Source organism: Oncorhynchus gorbuscha, linkage group LG25, assembly GCF_021184085.1.
Source record: "Oncorhynchus gorbuscha isolate QuinsamMale2020 ecotype Even-year linkage group LG25, OgorEven_v1.0, whole genome shotgun sequence".
NCBI lineage: Eukaryota > Metazoa > Chordata > Actinopteri > Salmoniformes > Salmonidae > Oncorhynchus > Oncorhynchus gorbuscha.
The window spans coordinates 25,003,096-25,025,191 of NC_060197.1; the positions used below are offsets into that span (position 1 = coordinate 25,003,096).

A 22,096-nucleotide genomic window follows, 5' to 3' on the forward strand; every position below is an offset into this window, starting at 1 on the left:
TGTGCCTGGCCCGCCACAGGAGTCACTAGGACAACGCTGGGCCAATTGTCCGCCCCCTCATGGGGCTTCTGGTCGGCTGCGATACAGCCTGGGGTCAAACCAGGATCTGTAGTGACGCAGCTAGCACTGCGATGCAGTGCCTTCGACCGCTGTGCCACTTGGGAGGCCCCACATGGAAACTTTTTGCGCAACATTTTTGACTCATCACATATGCTGCTGCTACTGTTTACAAATCTCTCACTTTATTCGTAGTACATAGCTACCTCAATTACCTCGTACCCCTCCTGCACATTGACTCGGTACTGGTACCCCTTGTACATATAGCCAAGTTATCGTTACTCATTATGTATCTATTGATACTTTTATTATTACTTTTTATATAATATTTTTCTATTCTTTCTTTATTTTCTTTCTCTCAGCATTGTGGGGAAGGGCCCGTAAGTAAGTATTATTGCTCCAGGGTTGACAAAGATAATAGTGGTCCTTGGTAGCTCAGTTGTAACGCCAGGGTAGTGGGTTTGATTCCTGGGACCACTCACACAGTCTTGGAAAGCACAAGTGTTTCATGTATTGTACACTCTGTGTGTATATTCATTTTAAATTGATGTAGATGTAATCTTGAATCTGCAACATCTAAGTCTGACATTTTCTTCAATCAAGCTCAATCAAACCCCATACCTGTAGAGGCAGCGCCCTCTTCCTGTGACAGAGAGAAAAACATTGTCATAATACTGTAGGTTAGTCGGTACTTTCCTTTGCTGCTCAGATTCCTTTGACTCAAAACTACAAGTGACCCTCTAGTGGATTTAAATGATAACACACCCTTTTATCCTCCGCAAATTCAACTGAACACATCGCAGCGTTAATATTCCTTGGGAAGGATCAAAATGTAAAATAATCACCCAATATTCCGGTCTGACAGGAAACAAAACAAAAATTCAAATTAAGTGAGAAATCCTTTATTATTAAGTTCGGAAAAAGACTTGATTTATCATAGTCCCAAACATATCTATTGGTCATACTACATGTATAAATAAAAAATATCACATTTAATCTACAATATTACAATACAAATATATTACTATTCAACTAAATTACTATTCAACTAAAACAAAACAAAAAACGATATATTTCACAGTAGGGAAAAGTGGGGTAAGTTGTTCCAAAGGGGTAGCTCTGCCATGTGACAAATACAGTACCAGTCAAAAGTTTGGACACACCTACTCATTCAAGGATTTTTCTTTATTTTATATTGTAGAATAATAGTGAAGACATCAAAACCATAAAATAACACATGGAATCAGTAATAGTAATCAAAAAAGTAGTAATAAAAAAGTGTTAAACAAATCAAAATCTATTTTAGATTCTTCAAAGTAGCCACCCTTGATGACAGCTTTGAACACTCTTGGCGTTCTCTCAACCAGCTTCACCTGGAGAGCTTTTCCAACAGTCTTGAAGGAGTTCCCACATATGCTGAGCACTTGTTGGCTGCTTTTCCTTCACTAAGCAGTCCAATTCATCCCAAACCATCTCAATTGGGTTGAGGTTGGGTGCTTGTGGATGCCAGGTCATCTGATGCAGCAGTCCATCACTCTCCTTCTTGGACAAATAGCCCTTACACAGCCTGGAGGTGTTTTGGGTCATTGTCCTGTTGAAAAACAAATGATAGTCCCATTAAGCGCAAACCAGATGGGATGGCGTATCGCTGCAGAATGCTGTGGTAGCCGTGCCAGTTAAGTGTGCCTTGAATTCTAAATAATTCACTGACAGTGTCACCAGCAAAGCACCCACACACCATCACACCTCCTCCTCCATGCTTCAAGGTGGGAACCACAGATGCAGTGATCATATGTTCACCTACTCTGTGTCTCACAAAGACACGGCAGTTGGTACCAAAAATCTCACATTTGGACTCAAAGGATATATTTCCTCTGGTCTAATGTCCATTGCTCATGTTTTTTGGCCCAAGCAAGTCTCTTCTTATTATTAGCAGTGGTTTCAACCAGAAAGGCCTGATTCACGTAGTCTCCTCTGAACAGTTGATGTTGAGATGTGTCAGTTACTTGAACTCTGTGAAACATTTATTTGGACTGCAATTTCTGAGGCTGGTAACTCTAATGAACATATCCTCTGCAGCAGAGGTAACTCTGGGTCTTCCTTCCTGTGGCGGTCCTCAGGAGAGCCAGTTTCATCATAGCACTTGATGTTTTTTTCAACTGCACTTCAATACACTTTCAAAGTTCTTGAGATTTTCAGAATTGACTGATCTTCATGTCTTAAAGTAATCTTGGACTGTAATTTTTCTTTGCTTATTTAAGCTGTTCTTGCCATAATATGGACTTGGTCTTTTACCAAATATGGCTATCTTCTGTATACCACCCCTAACTTGACACAACACAACTGATTGGCTCAGCATTAAGGAATGAAATTCTACAAATTAACTTTTAACAAGGCACACCTGTTAACTGAAATGCATTCCAGGTGACTACCTCATGAAGCTGGTTGAGAGAATGCCAAGTGTGTGCAAAGTTGTCATCAAGGCAAAGGGTGGCTACTTTGAAGAAACTCAACTATATTTTGATGTGTTTAACACTTGTTTGGTTACTACATGATTCCATATGTGTTATTTGATAGTTTATGTATTCACTATTATTCTGCAATGTAGAAAATAGTCAAACTAAAGAAAAACCCTTGAATGACTGGAAGAGTTAGGAAGAGGTAAGAACCCACATGGAAAAAGTGTTAAACAAGTTTGTTCCAAAAAAATATATTTTCACAAAGTCAAATTAATTTGTGTTATAGGTTTCATCATGCTTTTGTATCCAGTTGTGGAAAGATTACCCAATTATCATACTTGAGTGTTATAGAAAATACACTCAAGTAAAATCAAGTCACCCAGTAAAATACTACTTGAGTAAAAGTCTAAAAGTATTTGGTTTTAAATATACTTAAGTAATCAAAAGGAAATGTAATTGCTAAATGTACTTAAGTATCAAAAGTAAAAGTATAAATAATTTTAAATTCCTTATATTAAGCAAAGCAGATGGCCACATGTTCCAGTTTTTATTGTATTTACTGATAGCTGGGGGCATTCTCCAACTCAGACATCATTTACAAACGAAGCATGTGTTTAGTGAGTCCCCCAGATCAGAGGCAGTAGGGATGACCAGGGATGTTCTGTTGGTAAAAGTGTAAATTAGACCATTTTCCTGTCCTGCTAAGCATTCAAAATGTCACTTTTGGGTGTCAGGTAAAATGTATGGAGTAAAAAGTACATAGGTTTCTTTAGGAGTGTAGTAGTGAAGTAAAAGTTGTCAAAAATTTGATTAGTAAAGTACAGATACCCCCAAAAACTACTTAAGTAGGACTTTAAAGTATTTTTTACTTATTAAGTACTTGACACCACTGCTTGTATCTAAACTAAAGTAGATTGTTCTATACATCATTTGGGGTCTTTATAAACTAAAATTGAAGTCTTATTCCAACAGAAGCATGAAAGTGCATCCTTGTGTGGGCTAATATAGTCAGAATTGTTGTCAGGGTCAAATTGAGCCATTGGCTATCAATATACCCCATAAAAAATGATTATTACATTGTCAGTTTTATGCATAACAAGCATAGTTTTTTGAAGACACCTCGCCATCCGTATGATTAGTCATAATTACTCAAATGATGAAAAATGCCTTCCTCGGTTAGGTTCACCCCCCCCCCTTTAGGCCTTAAGTGTTTTCTTCATAGGCGTAATGCAAGGCATTATCACTGGGATATGAGGTTAAACCAGGGCCTGAGCATACATTAAAAGTGTTTTTTTTAATACAAAGTGTTAGAAATGTGTCCCTATGCTCAATTTACCCCAAAACCAAGTGACTACTTTTGTTGGACAAGCTGTGTTTTCAAAGGTGTTTTGTTTACATTGAATTCTGATTATTTCCAGAGATACATGACATCCTGAAATATATTTCAATATCTTTGTTTGAAAGAATACTATATTTAGTTTGACCTAGTGATGCTGAATGTAAAAAATGGGTCATCATTCCAAACTCTCCCCTACTAAACCAGTCATAAAAAGTAGCAAAATATAGAAATAAGAAGACTAGTGACACCATCGGTGTTACATTAAATAAGGCACTACATTCTCAACTGAAAAATAAAGTGGCAATTTGGCAAAGTTTGGCCATGTCAAAAACATTCCAGGCACATTTTTGGCTGAAACATAGCACAGATTATAGGTCTACTGCATGTAAAGGAATAAGTAACAAATCAAATTGGTCAACATTTTTGGTCAAACGCCTTCGGTTTCACTACCGAAAACTTTCTTCCCTCCCTCCCTCTCTTCCTTCATTCATTCTTCCAACTGGGCCAGTTTCTCTGGATCAGACTCGTACACCTCCTCCTCCTCCTCCTCCTCTCCCTCCTCCTCTCCCTCCACCACCTCGATCCCATCCATAGTTTTCTGCAGTTGCTCTTTGATGCGGTTGAGCTCCAACAGTCCATTCTGAAGATCCTTACACACTTCCCTGATCTTCCCAGCGAACTCCGTCTTGGCTCCTTTGTTGAGCTCGATGGAGTCTTTTGCCAGGAAGAACACATCCAGGGCCAGGAAGAGACCCGACATTACTCCTGTGGTGACACTCATCACCTAAAATAAAACATTTAATTAGGACAAGCTAATCAGCACATGGAGAACATCAAGAACTGAACCATTTGTGATCTATTCTATATGGTTTGTTTTGATCAGTGATTTGTTTTCTTTGTCTTTTCCTTTTCCCTATTTGAAACCCAGTCTATGGATGGACGCTGCAAATTAGCGCCAACTTGATGGGGCAGCTCAGTGTGAACAAGCGTAACGGTAGAGTCAGTGTCTTATGGCAAGGTAATCTGTATCTAGCAATGTCTTGTCTTGCATGCCGCGCAAATTCACCAAAGTAGCCTACAGTTTGCCTCTTTCTCTCTGGTTTTATTTCGATTAAACACCTTCCCCCGGGCCTTTATAGCCAACTTCCCCCAGGCCTTTATAGCCAACTTTCCCCAGGCCTTTATAGCCAACTTTCCCCAGGCCTTTATAGCCAACTTTCCCCAGGCCTTTATAGCCAACTTTCCCCAGGCCTTTATAGCCAACTTTCCCCAGGCCTTTATAGCCAACTTCCCCCAGGCCTTTATAGCCAACTTCCCCCAGGCCTTTATAGCCAACTTCCCCCAGGCCTTTATAGCCAACTTCCCCCAGGCCTTTATAGCCAACTTCCCCCAGGCCTTTATAGCCAACTTTCCCCAGGCCTTTATAGCCAACTTTCCCCAAGCCTTTATAGCCAACTTTCCCCAGGCCTTTATAGCCTGGCCTTTTTTACATTTCATACATTTAAGTCATTTAGCAGACGCTCTTATCCAGAGCGACTTACAAATTGGTGCATTCACCTTATGGCATCCAGTGGAACAGTCACTTTACAATAGTGCATCTAAATCTTAAAGGGGGGGGGGTGAGAAGGATTACTTATCCTATCCTAGGTATTCCTTAAAGAATAAAGTTGGCCTTTATAGCCAACTTTCCCCAGGCCTTTATAGCCTGGCCTTTATAGCCAAATTTCCCCAGGCCTTTATAGCCTGGCCTTTATAGCCTGGCCTTTATAGCCTGGCCTTTATAGCCTGGCCTTTATAGCCAACTTTCCCCAGGCCTTTATAGCCTGGCCTTTATAGCCAAATTTCCCAAGGCCTTTATAGCCTTTATAGCCACATTTCCCCAGGCCTTTATAACACAGAAAATAATGTTTTGTGATAACTGCACTGCGATTATAATTTTGTGCGGCGGAAAAGCAAGTATCCCAATTGACTTGAAATATTTGAATCTTTAAATGTCCATACACCTAATTTGTACCAAACAAATAATGTATTATCATCATCATGTACCTGGGCTGCCTTGGCCGCTCCGCCTGCCACGTTGAGAACCTGCACGGTGTTGATCAGACTTTCTGTGTTGATTAGTAATGCCTTGCCGGCCCGGCCACCCTCCTTCATCACGTGTTTGACATTCTGGTTGAGATATTTCTTAGAGATGCTGTCCACGTACTCATCAAAGTCCCACTCCTCCAGGGTCTCCATACCGACCTGAGGTGGATGGAGAGAGATGGAGAAAGAGAAAGCGCAAGGGAGAAATAAAAGGGAGAGTAAGAAAAGAAGCAACAACGTGATAGAAAGTCAGAGGTCAAGACACCCAAATCCCCCCCGCCTCAACTCAACTGCACACTGCTGGGTGAAGTTTCCCCTAGGCGCAGATCTAGGATCAGCTTCCCCTCCTCCATTTCAAAACCTCACCATTAGTGGTGAAAATACTAAACTAACTAAGATCAGCATCTAGGGCAGGGATAGGCAACTATATTCAGCCGCGGGTCGATTCGTCAGAGTGGATGGTCGGGGGGCCGGAACATAATTCTGATCATTTATACACCGCAAATTGACCACAGCTAAGCCCAAAAAGAGATTGCATTTGAAAATAATAAGAATTTCATACCTAGATTACATTGAGACACGATCACGTTTCTTTTTTTATTCGTGGGAATACATGGGAACAGATTTCCTAAACCAAACTCACTTTTTTGCTGAATTCCTGGTGATTTTACCGTTTAAGATTTTTTTAACTTAAAACTAAAATTCCAAAAGATATATAACTACAAATTTTGGGGCGCCAAAAGAAAAATCACTCGCGGGCCAGTCCTGACACGTGCGCCGCATGTTGCCGACCCCCGATCTAGGGACAACTCCACCCTTCACCCACCTGCAGAAAGTCCAGACACTCCTTGATATCCTTCATCTCCTCCTGGTAATCCTGAATCATCTTCTCCACCTTCTTCCTGTCTGTCTTGGAATGCACCGTATCGGTAATATTTGCAGAGGCTGACGCTACCCCGCCCGCCGTCGCAACGCCGATGCCCACCGCCGTGACGATGAGCGACGTTCCCATGGTGAACGGCGCCAAGATGAGGCCAGTGATAGTGGTGATGCTCCCAGCAACGCTGGCGACTCCGCCCCCCACGCTGGCCTTCACAGTCTTCTTGTGGAAGCTGTCGGCGGCGTCGGCCAATGATAGGAGCTCCAGGATGCGTTGCTGTAAGGAGGCCCCGCGCTGGTTGAAGAGACGCACGAAGAGACGGGCAGCCATGAAGACACGATCCGCCACCGCCTCCACTGCCCTGAGAGAGAGAGAGGGGAAGGACAAATAAGAAAAGGTGGCGAATAATTGAGAAAGAAAAGAGAGGGAGTGGTTTGTAAGAACTTGTATCCTTTTTCAAACAACGATCCCTTGGGAATCCTGGAGAAATAAGCCTGATCTTACACTATAAATATTATGTCTCGGCGTTATGCAGTTCAGTTGGGTTCCCTAAAGACGTTTAATACACGTTGTATGAAATCCCACATTGACAATTTCTCTTAAAACGACACAACCAATGGGGTAAATACATGAAAATGCTTTACATCTCGCCTTCATCCGCGTCAAAGGTGTTGGACTCCTTCCACGTTTCCCAACCTTGGGGGAGCAGAGATATAAGCTGTAGTTACTGTAAACAATGACGGGAGAACGCACTTGTACACTGGTGAAAAATAGCGCTCTGTGCCAAACATACCCTCTACTGTTTGCCACCAGTCCATAAGACCTTCCTCCTTCTAAGAATAAAATACTATTAGTCACATACACATAATGCAGTATGAATACACAGAGGTATATTTTTTATGCCCACCAGTATCACAGTGAGTCATATGTTTTAAGGTTATGTTGCGATGTAAAGCATACATGTACAATAACCACCATCCAGTGTCATAGTAAATTATGAAGTGTTATAATGCAACACAGGGCATGTAATATACGTACATACAGTATATCACAAAAGTGAGTACACCCCTCACATTTTTGTAAATATTTGAGTATATCTTTTCATATGACAACACTGAAGAAATGACACTTTGCTACAATGTAAAGTAGTGAGTGTACAGCTTGTATAACAGTGTAAATTTGCTGTCGCCTCAAAATAACTCAACACACAGCCATTAATGTCTAAACCGCTGGCAACAAAATTGAGTACCCCCTTAAGTGAAAATGTCCAAATTTGTCCCAATTAGCCATTTTCCCTCCCCGGTGTCATGTGACTCATTAGTGTTACAAGGTCTCAGGTGTGAATGGGGAGCAGGTGTGTTAAATTTGGTGTCATTACTCTCACACTCCCTCATACTGACTGGTCACTGGAAGTTCAACATGGCACCTCATGGCAAAGAACTCTCTGAGGATCTGAAAAAAAAAATTGTTGCTCGACATAAAGATGGCCTGGGCTATAAGAAGATTGCCAGGACCCTGAAACTGAGCTGCAGCACGGTGGCCAAGACCAGACAGCGGTTTAACTGGACAGGTTCCACTCAGAACAGGCCTCGCCATGGTCGAGCAAAGAAGTTGAGTGCACGTGCTCAGCGTCATATCCAGAGGTTGTCTTTGGGAAATAGACATATGAGTGCTGCCAGCATTGCTGCAGAGGTTGAAGGGGTGGGGAGTCAGCCTGTCAGTGCTCAGACCAAACGCCGTACACTGCATCAAATTGGTCTGCATGGCTGTCGTCCCAGAAGGAAGCCTCTTCTAAAGATGATGCACAAGAAAGCCCGCAAACAGTCTGCTTGCTGAAGACAAGCAGACTAAGGACATGGATTACTGGAACCATGTCCTGGTTCAGATGGTGTCATGTGTGTGTGGCGGCAACCAGGTGAGGAGTACAAAGACAAGTGTGTCTTGCCTACAGTCAAGCATGGTGGTGGGAGTGTCATGGTCTGGGGCTGCATGAGTTCTGCCGGCACTGGGGAGCTAAAGTTCATTGAGGGAACCATGAATGCCAACATGTACTGTGACATACTGAAGCAGAGCATGATCCCCTCCCTTCGGAGACTGGGCCGCAGGGCAGTAATTCCAACATAATAACAACCCCAAACACACCTCCAAGACGACCACTGCCTGGCTAAAGAAGCTGAGGGTAAAGGTGATGGACTGGCCAAGCATGTCTCCAGACCTAAACCCTATTGAGCATCCGTGGGGCATCCTCAAACGGAAGGTGGAGGAGTGCAAGGTCTCTAACATCCACCAACTCCGTGATGTCGTCATGGAGGAGTGGAAGAGGGCTCTAGTGGCAACCTGTGAAGCTCTGGTGAACTCCATGCCCAAGAGGGTGAAGGCAGTGCTGGAAAATTATGGTGGCCACACAAAATATTGATTTGGACATTTTCACTTAGGGGTGTACTCACTTTTGTTGCCAGCGGTTTAGACATTAATGGCTGTGTGTTGAGTTATTTTGAGGGGACAGCAAATTTACACTGTTATACAAGCTGTACACTCACTAATTTACATTGTAGCAAAGTGTCATTTCTTCAGTGTTGTCATATGAAAAGATATACTCAAATATTTACAAAAATGTGAGGGGTGTACTCACTTGTGTGATATACTGTACATCCTCACTGTCCGGTGGGTTTCCTTCACCAGGTACTGGCACTGCAGCCATCTCCAGTGTCATAGTGTTATAATGCAATATAAGGATTGTCAAAGTGAGTTCGGTAGTATCATAATGCAACATAAGTACATGTGATACATACATCCTCACTGTCCGGTGGGTTTCCTTCACCAGGTACTGGCACTGCAGCCATCTCCAGTGTCTGGACATCCACTAGGCCCGCCTGGGCTGTGGGCTGAGCATCAGTATTCTGTAGGAAAATAAAGATGAATATAAGTGCGCGAAGATATTATTAAACTGTAATATTATTCATGAAGAAAATTAAGAAAATAACACACCTAGAGTAAAAAAAAAAAGACAGGCATAACTAAGACCAAAAGGAAGAGAGTGGAAATATGGTTACTTTAGCTTCAGAGCCAAACAGGGCACCAGGGAGAATCCTTCGGATTTGGAATGTCTACCGGAGAAACAAACAGACAGAAACATAAGAACACACGCCCTATGAAGAGGCCCTATGTAGATGATGTACTTAAATAGGATGATAGTGTTATAGTGTAGTACTTTGTGACAAGTGCTGATGTAAAAATGGCTTTATTAACTGGGTGGTTGAACCATGAATGTTGATTGGCTGACAGCCATGGTATATCAGACCGCATACCACGGGTATGACAAAACATGTATTTTTTTACTGCTCTAATTATGTTGGTGACCAGTTTATAATAGAAATAAGGCACCTCTGGTGTTTGTGGTATATGGCCAATATACCATGGTTAAAGCCTGTATCGAGGCACTCCGTTTTGCGTCGGGCATAAGAACGGCCCTTAGCCAAGGTATATTGGCCATATACCACAATCCCTCTGGCCTTATTGCTTAATTTTTAAAATACATTTGATTGTATAATATAATAGTATGATTAAATAAAAAAGCGACATGCCCCAGTCCTTTTCTTATTTTCTTGTGGTGGTGGAGGTCCACTTTTCACTGAAGAAGTTGCTTCGTTTTCTGTGTACCACACGGTCTGTGACAGGGGATGGAGCAAGTTGTTATTTTAGCTAACCCTGTGCGGGAAATATGCAATTGCATTTTATTTTGCAGGTCGGGACATCGCAGACGCGCTGTCGTACCTGATTCTCCGCAGGACTGAAGACGCTGGTGTCACTCAGACTGTCAGAACTGGAGGATGAATCGCTGTATGACGGCTGAGTCTCCTGAAATGGAGAGGAAGGGAGTGTGAGGAAGAGAGGGGGAGTATTTAAATCATTTGCCATTTTGCATATAGTGACATTCTACCAGGTTTCACAAACCTCTCCTTCGGTGTACCCCGCAGCCAGTCCACGTCTTCGATGAACTCCAGAACAGCTGATTCAAATTATCTCCTCATCATCAAGCCCTGCAATTGTTGAATCAGCAGTGCTAGTTCTGGAATACATCAAATAACTGGACTGGCTGGGGTTACTCCAGAACCGGTTTGGGAATCTCTGGTCTAAACTATCGGAACTTCCTTTGCATCACGACAAGGGTGTGTAGGCTACCTGGGTCAGTGCTGTAGATTTGAATGGGTTGACTTTCTGCATCATTCCCTTGAACATTCCAGAGTTCTGAAAAAAAAACAGGTGAACACAGAAATCACTTAGTAGTGATAATAAAATGTTCCTCTACGAGCACGGTTCTATTTCTATACTAAGAAGGTGTATGCCTCAGCACCTGGGATAAACAGGTTTACCTGTTTGCCTGCAGAACTGTTACTCTCAGCCAGACTGCCAGAACTGGAAGAAAGATCACTGTGTATGGACTGGGTGTCCTGAATAGAAGGCAGAGAGAAAATAGTCCATTTGAATACTTAGCGTAACTTTGCAACATGATACAGGTCGATCATAATCACCACGGCTACCTGAATCGGTGTTGTAGATTTGAAAGGGTTGACTTTTTGCATCATTCCCATAAACATTCCAGGATTCTGCTGCTGCAATACACAAAGTTGAACACATGGCACACAAATCTTCTCTATGACAGCAGAAAAAAAACGTATATCTTATTTATGTATATCTTATTTATGTATATCTTATTTATGCCTCATGAACAGGTTTACCGGTTTGCTTTCTGGTAGCTTTTCTGTGGCATGGTGATCCACACAGTCGGTTAGAGGGTCCTCCTTTATCACCTAAAATACACACAAATGGATACCAAATGTAAAACATAGTCTTGAATAGGAAAGGACTTGTGTTCTGATAACCCTGTACATGTGCAGTTTACACGAGGGGGGACATATCATGGATAGGTCTAAATGGTACAGTTCGAATCATTAAAACTAGTTTTTCAACCACTCCACAAATGTCTTTGTTAACAAACTATTGTTTTGGCAAGTCGGGTAGGACAAGTCATTTTTCCAACAACTGTTTACAGACAAATGATTTCACTAATAATTCACTGTATCACAAGTCCAGTGGGTCAGAAGTTTACATACGCTAAGTTGACTGTGCCTTTTAACAGCTTGGAAAATTCCAGAAAATGATGTCATGGCTTTAGAAGCTTCTGATAGGCTAATCGACAACATTTAAGTCCATTGGAGGTGTACCTGTGGATGTATTTCAAGGCCAACCTTCAGACTCAGTGCCTCTTTGCTTGACATCATGGGAAAATCAAAAGAAATCAGCCAATCAGCCCAAAATTTGTAGATCTCCACAAGTCCGGTTTATCCTTGGGAGCAATTTCCAAATGCCTGAAGGTACCACGTTCATCTGTACAAACAATAGTTTGCAAGTATAAACACCATGGGACCACGCAGCTGTCACACCGTTCAGGAAGGAGACAAATTCTGTCTCCTAGAGATGAACATACTTTGGTGCGAAAAGTGCAAATCAATCCCAGAACAACAGCAAAGGATCTTGTGAAGATGCTGGAGGAAACAGGTACAAAATTATTTATATTCACAGTAAAATGAGTCCTATATCGACATAACCTGAAAGGCCACTCAGCAAGGAAGAAGTCACCACTCCAAAACCTCCATAAAAAAGCCAGACTACGGTTTGCAACTGCACATGGGGACAAAGATAGTACTTTTTGGAGAAATGTCCTCTGGTCTAATGAAACAAAAATAGAACTGTTTGCCATAATGATCATCGTTATGTTTGGGGAAAAAAGGGGGAGGCTTGCAAGACGAAGAACACCGTCCCAACCGTGAAGCACGGGGGTGGCAGCATCATGTTCTGGGGGTGCTTTGCTACAGGAGGGACTGGTACACTTCACAAAATAGATGGCATCATGAGGCAGAAAAATGATGTGGATATACTGAAGCAACATCTCAAGCCATCAGTCAGGAAGTTAAAGCTTGGTCGCAAATGGTTCTTCCAAATGGACAATGACCCCAAGCATACTTCCAAAGTTGTGGCAAATTGCTTAAGGACAACAAAGTCAAGGTATTGGAGTGGCCATCACAACACCCTGACCTCAATCCTATAGAACATTTGTGGACAGAACTGAAAAAGTGTGTGCGAGCAAGGAGGCCTACAAACCTGACTCAGTTACACCAGCTCTGTCAGGAGGAATAGGCCAAAATTCACCCAACTTATGTGGGAAGCTTGTGGAAGGTTACCCAAAACGTTTGACCCAAGTTAAACAATTTAAAGGCAATGCTACCAAATTCTAATTGAGTGTATGTAAACTTCTGACCCACTGGCAATGTGATGAAAGAAATAAAAGATTAAATAAATCAATCTCTACTATTATTCTGACATTTCACATTCTTAAAATAAAGTGGTTATCCTAACTGACCTAAGGCAAGGAATTTTTACTAGGATTAAATGTCAGGAATTGTGAAAAACTGAGTTTAAATGTGTTTGGCTAAAGTGTATGTAAACTTCCGACTTCAACTGTACATACTAACTTTTTTGACTCATCACATATGCCGGTGCTAATTATTTGCTATCTGTCACTTTGTTCCTAGTTATATGTACATATCTACCTCAATGATCTCACTCCCCTGTACATCGACTCTGTACTGGATACCCCGTGTATATCGTTACTCATTGTGTATCTATTATTCGGCGTTTTACTGTTCTATTATGTCTCTATTTTCTCTCTCTCTGCATTGTTGGGAAGGGCCCCTAAGTTAGCATTTCACTGTTAAGTCAACACCTGTTGTTCATGAAGCACGTGACATACACATATATATGTATTTTATTTTGTATATATGCTGTATTGTACCTGTCTTCCTGTAGAAGCCAGACTGTCAGCACTGGAAGTCAGATTGCTGTGTACGGCCTGAGTATCCTGAAAACGAGGAGAGAAATGGAGAAATTAGGAAAACGGTGAGTTAGAGTATTTGGCACAGCTTGGCATTTTACATAACCAAAAGCATCCGTCCAAAAGTGTTTCATCGCAATATGATACAGCATTATCATCATCACCATCATCGACACGAGTACCTGATTCGGTGCTGTAGACTTGAATGGGTTGACTTTCTGCATCATTCCCGTGAACATTCCAGGGTTCTGCAAAAGCAAAACCACATGACATTACAAATCCCTTTCAGAATGATCCGCTCTTAAAGTTCCTCAACTCATTATTATACTGAACATGGATAAACATCTTTACCTGCTTGGCTTCAGGTAGCGTCGCTGTCACTTGGTGACCTACAGTGTCTGTCGAAGGATCCTCCTTTCTCACCTGAAACACACGCAAATAGATAACGAATGTACAGAATAGTCTTCAATAGGCCTTGGTGTGTAACTTGGCAGACTACATGGTAGGACATTATTTTGACATGGGCTGTACTTGTCTTTCTGTTGTGGTGTTCTCGGCCAGACTGCCAGCACTGGAGGACAGATCACTGTGTATTGACTGAGTGTCCTCAAAACATGAGGAGAGGAAGGGAAAGGGAGAGAGAGAAAAGAGGGAATTTGAATATTTACTGCTTTGCGTGAGTAACGCCATTCTAATTATCAGTCCTAAATATTACTATTGTTTTGCAATATGATACAGGGTGAACAAATGTATTTCAGGAGACGACTGTAATGTGACCAAGTGAACTCCTCTTCACGACCTGTGTCGGTGCTGTAGATTTGAAAGGGTTGACTTTTTGCATCATTCCCGTGAACATTCCAGGGTTCTGGAAGACCTGAAAGGTGCACAAGTGACACAAAAAGTCCTTTCAGTACAGCAGCAACAATACCATTTTACTCTACTCACTAATATAGTCCTATAATCAGGATAATGATGCTTTAGATTCAAGGATGAACAGACAGGTTTACCTGTTTGCCTTCTGGTAGCTTTTCCTGATCCACAGTGTCTTTTGGAGGGTCCTCTTTTCTCGCCTAAAACACACACAAACACACACACACAAATTGGTACTAAATGTAAGAAACATAGTGTTGAACAACATAGTACGATCAACTGGATTATGGCTAATACCTGTGTAGAGGACCTGAATGGGTTGACTTTCTGTGTCACTCCTTTAAACATACCCAGGTTCTGCAACACATACAAGCATGATGGTTCCCTCAATTATATCACACAGATCTTTTTTTGTTAATCATTCATGAAAAGGACCAGAAGTCTGACAAGTCAGATCAGTTTAGATACAGAGTATGCAGAGCAGAAATCTACCTGTTTCACTTCAGGGACATTTCCATCCACAGTCTTCTCTGACACTGGATCTGTAGCTGTACTGGCCGTAGAGGAGGCCTGGATGGAAGAGAAGGATCAATGAGGATCTTTGGTGTTTGTATCCACTAAAAATAGTAGTCTGTGCCTGTATTTATAAAGCGTCTCAGAGAATGAGTGCTGATCTCGGATGACGTTCTCCCTATCTTATTCATTATGATCTGAAAGGCTAAACTGATCCTAGATCAGAACTCCTACTGTGAGGCACTTTTTTAATACAGTCCCTGGTCCCAGATCAGTTTATCCTGCCTTGCCAAATAGAAAAATAGTATATGTGTATGCCTTGCCAACTCCTACGGGAGTTGGTGTGACAATGACCTTAGGAGTTTGCAAAGCAAAGGTAACTGAACTAAATGACTATCGCCCACAGCACTCACTTCTGTCATCATGAAGTGCTTTGAGAGGTTAGTTAAAACCTCTTAAGAATCCTCCCATTTCTTTCAATTTTCGCCTAAAATGACATACACAAATCTAACTGCCCTTAGCTCAGACCCTGAAGCAAGGATATGCATATTCTTGGTACCATTTGAAAGGAAACACTTTGAATGTTGTGGAAATGTGAAAGGAATGTCGGAGAATATAACACAATATATCTGGTAAAAGATAATACAAAGAAAACATCAACCGTTCTTTTGTATTTTTTTTTGTACCATCAGCTTTGAAATGCAAGAGAAAGGCCATAATGTATTATTCCAGCCCGGGTGAAATGTAGATTTTGGCCACTAGATGGCAGCAGTGTATGTGCAAAGTTTAAGTCTGATTCAATAAACCATTGCATTTCTGCTCAAAATGTTGTATCAGACTGCACAAATGTGCCTAATTTGCTTATTAAGGATCATATCACCTCTATATTACCTGACACCCTAGACCCACTTCAGTTTGCTTACTGCCCCAATAGATCCACAGATGATGCAATCGCCATCACACTGCACAATGCCCTATCCCATCTGGACAAGAGGAATACTCATGTAAGAATGCGGTTAATTGACTATAGCTCAGCATTCAACACCATAGTACCCTCCAAGCGCATCATTAAGGTCAGGGCCCTGGGTCTGAACTGCGCCATGTGCAACTGGGTCCTGGACTTCCTGATGGGCCGCCCCCAGGTGGTGAAGGTAGGAAACAACACCTCCACTTCACTGATCCTCAACACAGGGGTCCAACAAGAGCGCGTGCATAGCCCCCTCCTGTACTCCCTTGACACAACAATAGAAGGCCTGATTACCAACAATGACGAAACAGCCAACAGGGAGGAGGTGAGGGCCCTGGGAGTGTGGTACCAGGAAAATAACCTCTCACTCAACGTAAACAGAATAAAGGAGATGATCATGGACTTCAGGAAACAGCAGAGGGAGCAAGCCCCTATCCACTTTGACGGGACTGCAGTTGAGAAGGTGGTAAGATTCAAGTTCCTCAGTGTACACATCACTGACAATCTGAAATGGTCCACCCACAGTGTGGTGAAGGTGGCACAACAACGCCTCTTCAACCTCAGGAGGCTGAAGAAATTTGTCTTGCTCCTAAAAACCCTCACAAACTTTTACAGATGCACAATTGAGAGCATCATGTCGGGCTGTATCACCGCCTGGTACGGCAACTGCAACACCCACAACCGCAGGGCTCTCCAGAGGGTGGTGCGGTCTGCCCAACACATCACAGTGGGCAAACTACCTGCCCTCCAGGACCCCTACAGCACCCGATGTCACAGGAAGGCCAAAAAGATCAAGAACAACAACCACCCGAGCCATTGCTTGTTCACCCAACTATCATCCAGAAGGCGAGATCAGTACAGGTGCATCAAAGCTGGGACTGAGAGACTGAATAACATCTTCTTTCTCAAGGCCCTCAGACTGTTAAATAACCATCACTCGGCAGCTTCCACCCATATATGAAATCCTGAACCTTAGAGGCTGCTGCCCTAGATAGAGTACCAGTCTGTCATGCCCTGATCAATCAATCAAATGTATTTATAAATCCCTTCTTACATCAGCCGATGTTACAAAGTGCTGTACAGAACCCCAGCCTAAACCCCCAAACAGCAAGCAATGCAGGTGTAGAAGCAAGGTGGCTAGGAAAAACTCCCTAGATAGGCCTGAACCTAGGAAGAAACGTAGAGAGGAACCAGGCTATGAGGGGTGGCAATTATAACAGAACATGACCAAGATGTTCAAATGGAAAAGATCTTATCTGTTTCTCCTGTCTTTGTGCTCATCTCCTCCCCCCTCCAGGTGTTTCCCACCTTCCCAATTATCCCCTGGGTACTTATACCTGTGTTCTCGGTTTGTCTGTTGCCAGTTCGTCTTGTTTATCAAGTCAACAAGCGGTCTTTCACAGCTCCTGCTTTTCCCCAATCTCTCTTTTTCCCGCTCTCCTGGTTATGACCTTTACCTGTACTGACTCTGAGCCCGCCTGGCTGACCACTCTGCCTACCCCTGACCCTGAGCCTGCCAGCCGTCCTGTGCCTTTGCCCCTACTCTGGATTTACCGACCTCTGCCTGACCTGACCTGACACTAAGCCTGCCTGCCGTCCTGTGCCACTACTCTGGATTATCGACCCCTGCCTGCCTTGACCTGTCGTTTGCCTGCCCCTGTTGCTGTAGTAAACATTGTTTTTTCAACATAGTATTTTCTACACTGTAGAATAATAGTGAAGACATCAAAACCATAACATATCACCTATGGAATCATGCAGTAACCAAAAAAAAGTGTTAAACAAATCAAAATATACTTTATATTTTAGATTCTTCAAAGTAGCCCCCATTTGCCTTGATGACAGCTTTGCACACTCTTGGCATTCTCTCAACCAGCTTCATGAGGGATGCTTTTCCAACAGTCTTGAAGGAGTTCCCACATATGCTGAGCACTCGTTGGCTGCTTTTCCTTCACTCTGGGTTTGAACTCATCCCAAACCATCTCAATTGGGTTGAGGTCAAATGATTGTGGAGGACAGGTCATCTGATGCAGCACTCCATCACTCTCCTTGGTCAAATAGCCCTTACACACCTGGAGGTGTGTTTTGGGTCATTTTCCTGTTGAAAAACAAACTAAGCGCAAACCAGATGGGATGGCGTATCGCTGCAGAATGCTGTGGTAGCCATGCTGGTTAAATGTGCCTTGAATTCTAAATAAATCACAGACAGTCACTAGCAAAGCACCACCACACATCACACTTCTTCCTCCATGCTTCACAGTGGGAACCACACATGCAGAGATCATCTGTTCACCTACTCTGCATCTCACAAAGACACGGCGGTTGGATCCAAAAATATCAAAATGTGGATTTATCAGACCAAAGGACAGATTTCCACTAGTCTAATGTCCATTGCTCGTGTTTCTTGGCCCAAGTAAGTCTCTTCTTATTATTGGTGTTCTTTAGTAGTGGTTTCTTTGCAGCAATTCGACCATGAAGGGCTGATTCACGCAGTCTCCTCTGAACGGTTGATGTTGAGATGTGTCTGTTACTTGAACTCTGTGAAGCCTTTATTTGGGCTGCAATCTGAAGTGCAGTTAACTCTGCAGCAGAGGTAACTCTGGGTCTTCCTTTCTGTGGCGGTCCTCGTGAGAGCCAGTTTCATCATAGCGCTTGATCATTTTTGCGACTGCACTTGAAGAAACGTACACATCTTCTGGATTGACTGACATTCATGTCTTAAAGTAATGACGGACCGTTGTTTCTCTTTGCTTATTTGCGATATTCTTACCATAATATGGACTTGGTCTTTTAGCAAATAGGGCTCTCCTGTATACCAACCATACCTTGTGACAACAGAACTGATTGGCTCAAACATATTAAGAAGGAAAGAAGAAATTCCAGAAATACATTTTTAACAAGGCACACCTTTTAATTGAAATGCATTCCATGTGACTACCTCATGAAGTTGGTTGAGAGAATGCCAAGAGTGTGCAAAGCTGTCATCAAGGCAAAGGGTGGCTACTTTGAAGAATCTCAAATATAAAATATATTTTGATATGTTTAACACTTTTTTGATTACTACATGATTCCATATTTGTTATTTGATAGTTTTGATGTTATTCTACAATTTAGAAAATAGATATTACTGTACTGTTGCAGCTAGAAACACAAGCATTTCGCTACACCCGGAATAACATCTGCTAAACATGTGTATGTGACCAATAAAATGTGATTTGATTTGAGCAGAACTAACTGATCTGGGACTAGGCTATGAAAATAGTAATCTATTTAACATTACTGATGTAGTAACCTGTGTCCTGGTTTTGAACGGGTTGACTTTCTGCATGACTCCCATCATCCCAGTCCTCTGTTGGAAAGAAACAAACAAAAACACAACTCATCACAAAATCTACTTACAATGGGCAGAGAGAGCATGCTCAGTTGAAGCCTTTTATAACCTTGGTTTTGGGGAGCAGCTCACTCTCAGTGTTATTCTCCTGAAAACAATTGTTTGATTATGGTTAACAGTCAATTGCATCAACTGCATCGTTGTATCTTCTGTAAAAGAAAACAACTTTTCGTTAGTGTTGTGTTCACCGACGATACAATGGGGATGTATTAGCTGCTCTTAGCAAAGTGGGCATATTTACATACACTGGCCTCGCTTTCAGTTGTATTGGGTTGCACAAAAACAGTCTGCGGGAATCCAGAAGTGAAATACAATTCCATTTCAACTTACTGTGCCAGTGGACAGGAATTTGAGACAAAATATCGAAAAGGATTGTATTATTAAACAGACTTTCCAAACGTGGGTGTGTCGTAGACCCACTTCCTCTCGGCTTACCTCATGTCAAAATATAAGTCCAACGCAAGTTATTCCTTTTTTTGCCCACTTATGACGCATGTGCAGGACATCTATTTTGACATGAGATAAGCCGAGAGGAAGAGGGTCTACGACACACCCACGTTTGGAAAGTCTGTTTAATAATAATACGATCCTTACGATATTTTGTCTCAAATCACCTCTGTCATAATGACCAAATATCCTACCCACCGGCACAGTAAGTTGAAATGGAATTGTATTTAACTTCTGTCTTCCTGTGGACTGTGTTTGTGCAACCCAATACAATTGAAAGCATTGCTAGTGAATGGAAATACACCCGCGTTGCTAAAAGCAGGCTATTTTGGGCTTAGTTTTAGGGTTAGAATTAGTGTTAGGGTTAAGGGTCAGTGGTTAGGTTTAGGGAAAATAGGATTTTGAATGGGAATCAATTGTTGCTCCCCAAAAAGTCCTCACAAGTATGGTAAGACAGAGCTGTTTGTGTGTGTCAGTACACCATTGCCCCCCCCTACACTGCTGCTACTCTCTGCTATTATCTATGCATAGTCAATTTAATAACTCTACCTACATGTAGATACCTCAATTACCTCGACTCCGGTGCCCCCGCACATCGACTCGGTACCGGTACCCCCTGTATATAGTCCCTCTATTGTTATTTACAGCTGCTCTTTCATTATTTGTTGTTCTTATCGCTTAATTTTGGGGGTATTTTCTTAAAACTGCATCGTTGGTTAAAGGGCTTGTAAGTAAGCAGGTGTAAGGTTGTATTCGGCGCATGTGACAAATACAATTTGATTTGATTTGATACCTGTGAGTTACTGCTCGTATCATTCCCTTTGTTCAAGCGGTGTGCGGTTGGGTTGCTCATCTCCTGTGTGAAGACAGAAGAGATCAATATCATGGACCAAATGAATGAATAAACAAATTAATTACAAAAAGAACAATGAAAGAAACACTATTTGTCCATTCAATAGGACACTTTTTTTGTATCAGGATTCACACAACCACATACACACATAACATGAGCTCACTGGATTCAATGGGACACTGGGGGTGGGGTGGGGTGGGGGGTAAAAACAATGATACAGTTTATAACATTACTGTGCATTACAGTTTTTACAAACTAGTACTTAAACTACTACTACTAATGTTGATGGTTGTAGAAATCATTGTCCCAATTATCCATATTAACAAACATCTAATTTTCAAACTTCACATTTCTCGAGTATAGGCTACTCACCGCAATGATCGAGATCAGCAAAATGCCTGCGATAAGTGATCGGTCTGTTCGATACTTTTCGGTCTATCGTTCCAGCTCTAGTGTGTGTATTGAATCAGTGTCCTACCTCACTGCTGGGTCTGGGAGGAACCACTGGAGAAGACTTGTTGTCCCTTCGCGGACTATTCATACTGTGTTACATACACAAAAGTGATACATGAGAAACATATGACTCGAATAGAACACACACACAATCAGGTTGTATAGCACCCTTGTGTTATATGTGTCCCTATAACCACGGATACCGGTCAGATACATAACTACCTTGAGTTGACTTTGACCAGGTTAATCAATGTCAATACAAAACACGACTGGGATATATTTAGCCTACTACAATAGCGTTGGTTGTTATCACCACTCACAATATTATGCAATACGATAATATGAAGCATTAAAGCCTACCTTAATATGGCACATATAAGTTATAATTGAGGTGTTACAGTAGGGCTGTAGAAAACGCGAAGGAAAACACTTCTGATATTCCGTCACTTCCCTTATGACTTGTCAAACTGGTTTTGCAGCGATGGGAAGTAGCCTACTGACGCGGAATATGGTCAACACAAACTTGACGGCATTCAACTTTATTCTTTCTGCTCCCGTTTGTTAAACTCATTTTATCTGAAATTCCGCCACTGCCGAGAAATAGGGTTTTTAATTTTTTAGGCAAGTCAGTTACGAACAAATTATTATGTACAATAACGGCCTAACCTGGGCGTTTTGTGCGCCACCCTATTGGACTCTCAATCATGGCCAGATGTGATTCAGCCTGGACTCGAACCAGGGACTATAGTGATACTTCTTGCACTGAGATGCAGTGCCTTAGACCGCTGCGCCACTCGGGAGCTCAACACAAACATGACTGCATTCAACGTTTTCTTTCTGTGTCGGTGTATGATAAGCTCATTTTATCGCAAAGGGGAGCAGTACACCGG

The 22,096-nt window shown here is 42.2% G+C and overlaps 1 protein-coding gene across 7 annotated transcripts; it reads right to left on the reverse strand.

The window, feature by feature from the left end:
* Window positions 1-3,048: 3,048 nt before the first annotated feature.
* Window positions 3,049-21,713, reverse strand: LOC124014128. 7 transcript variants are annotated; one of them, XM_046328859.1, is made up of 26 exons: window positions 21,567-21,713; window positions 21,232-21,295; window positions 20,694-20,756; window positions 19,343-19,411; window positions 15,075-15,152; window positions 14,880-14,939; window positions 14,720-14,782; window positions 14,512-14,586; window positions 14,244-14,318; window positions 14,064-14,135; window positions 13,895-13,960; window positions 13,674-13,739; window positions 11,560-11,631; window positions 11,362-11,433; window positions 11,194-11,271; window positions 11,003-11,068; window positions 10,595-10,678; window positions 10,405-10,488; window positions 9,874-9,927; window positions 9,613-9,720; window positions 9,453-9,521; window positions 7,614-7,653; window positions 7,465-7,516; window positions 6,767-7,181; window positions 5,902-6,099; window positions 3,049-4,639 (listed from the first exon to the last, which is right to left on the reverse strand). In XM_046328859.1, exons 2-26 carry the CDS (start codon window positions 21,292-21,294, stop codon window positions 4,343-4,345), a joined length of 2,439 nt encoding a protein of 812 aa, XP_046184815.1. In that variant the 5' UTR covers window position 21,295; window positions 21,567-21,713; the 3' UTR covers window positions 3,049-4,342. The 7 variants fall into 7 exon arrangements, with proteins under 7 accessions (XP_046184815.1, XP_046184817.1, XP_046184816.1 ...); XM_046328861.1 differs by having other exon boundaries at window positions 19,355-19,411; window positions 21,567-21,712; XM_046328860.1 differs by having other exon boundaries at window positions 14,244-14,309; window positions 21,567-21,712.
* Window positions 21,714-22,096: the final 383 nt, after the last annotated feature.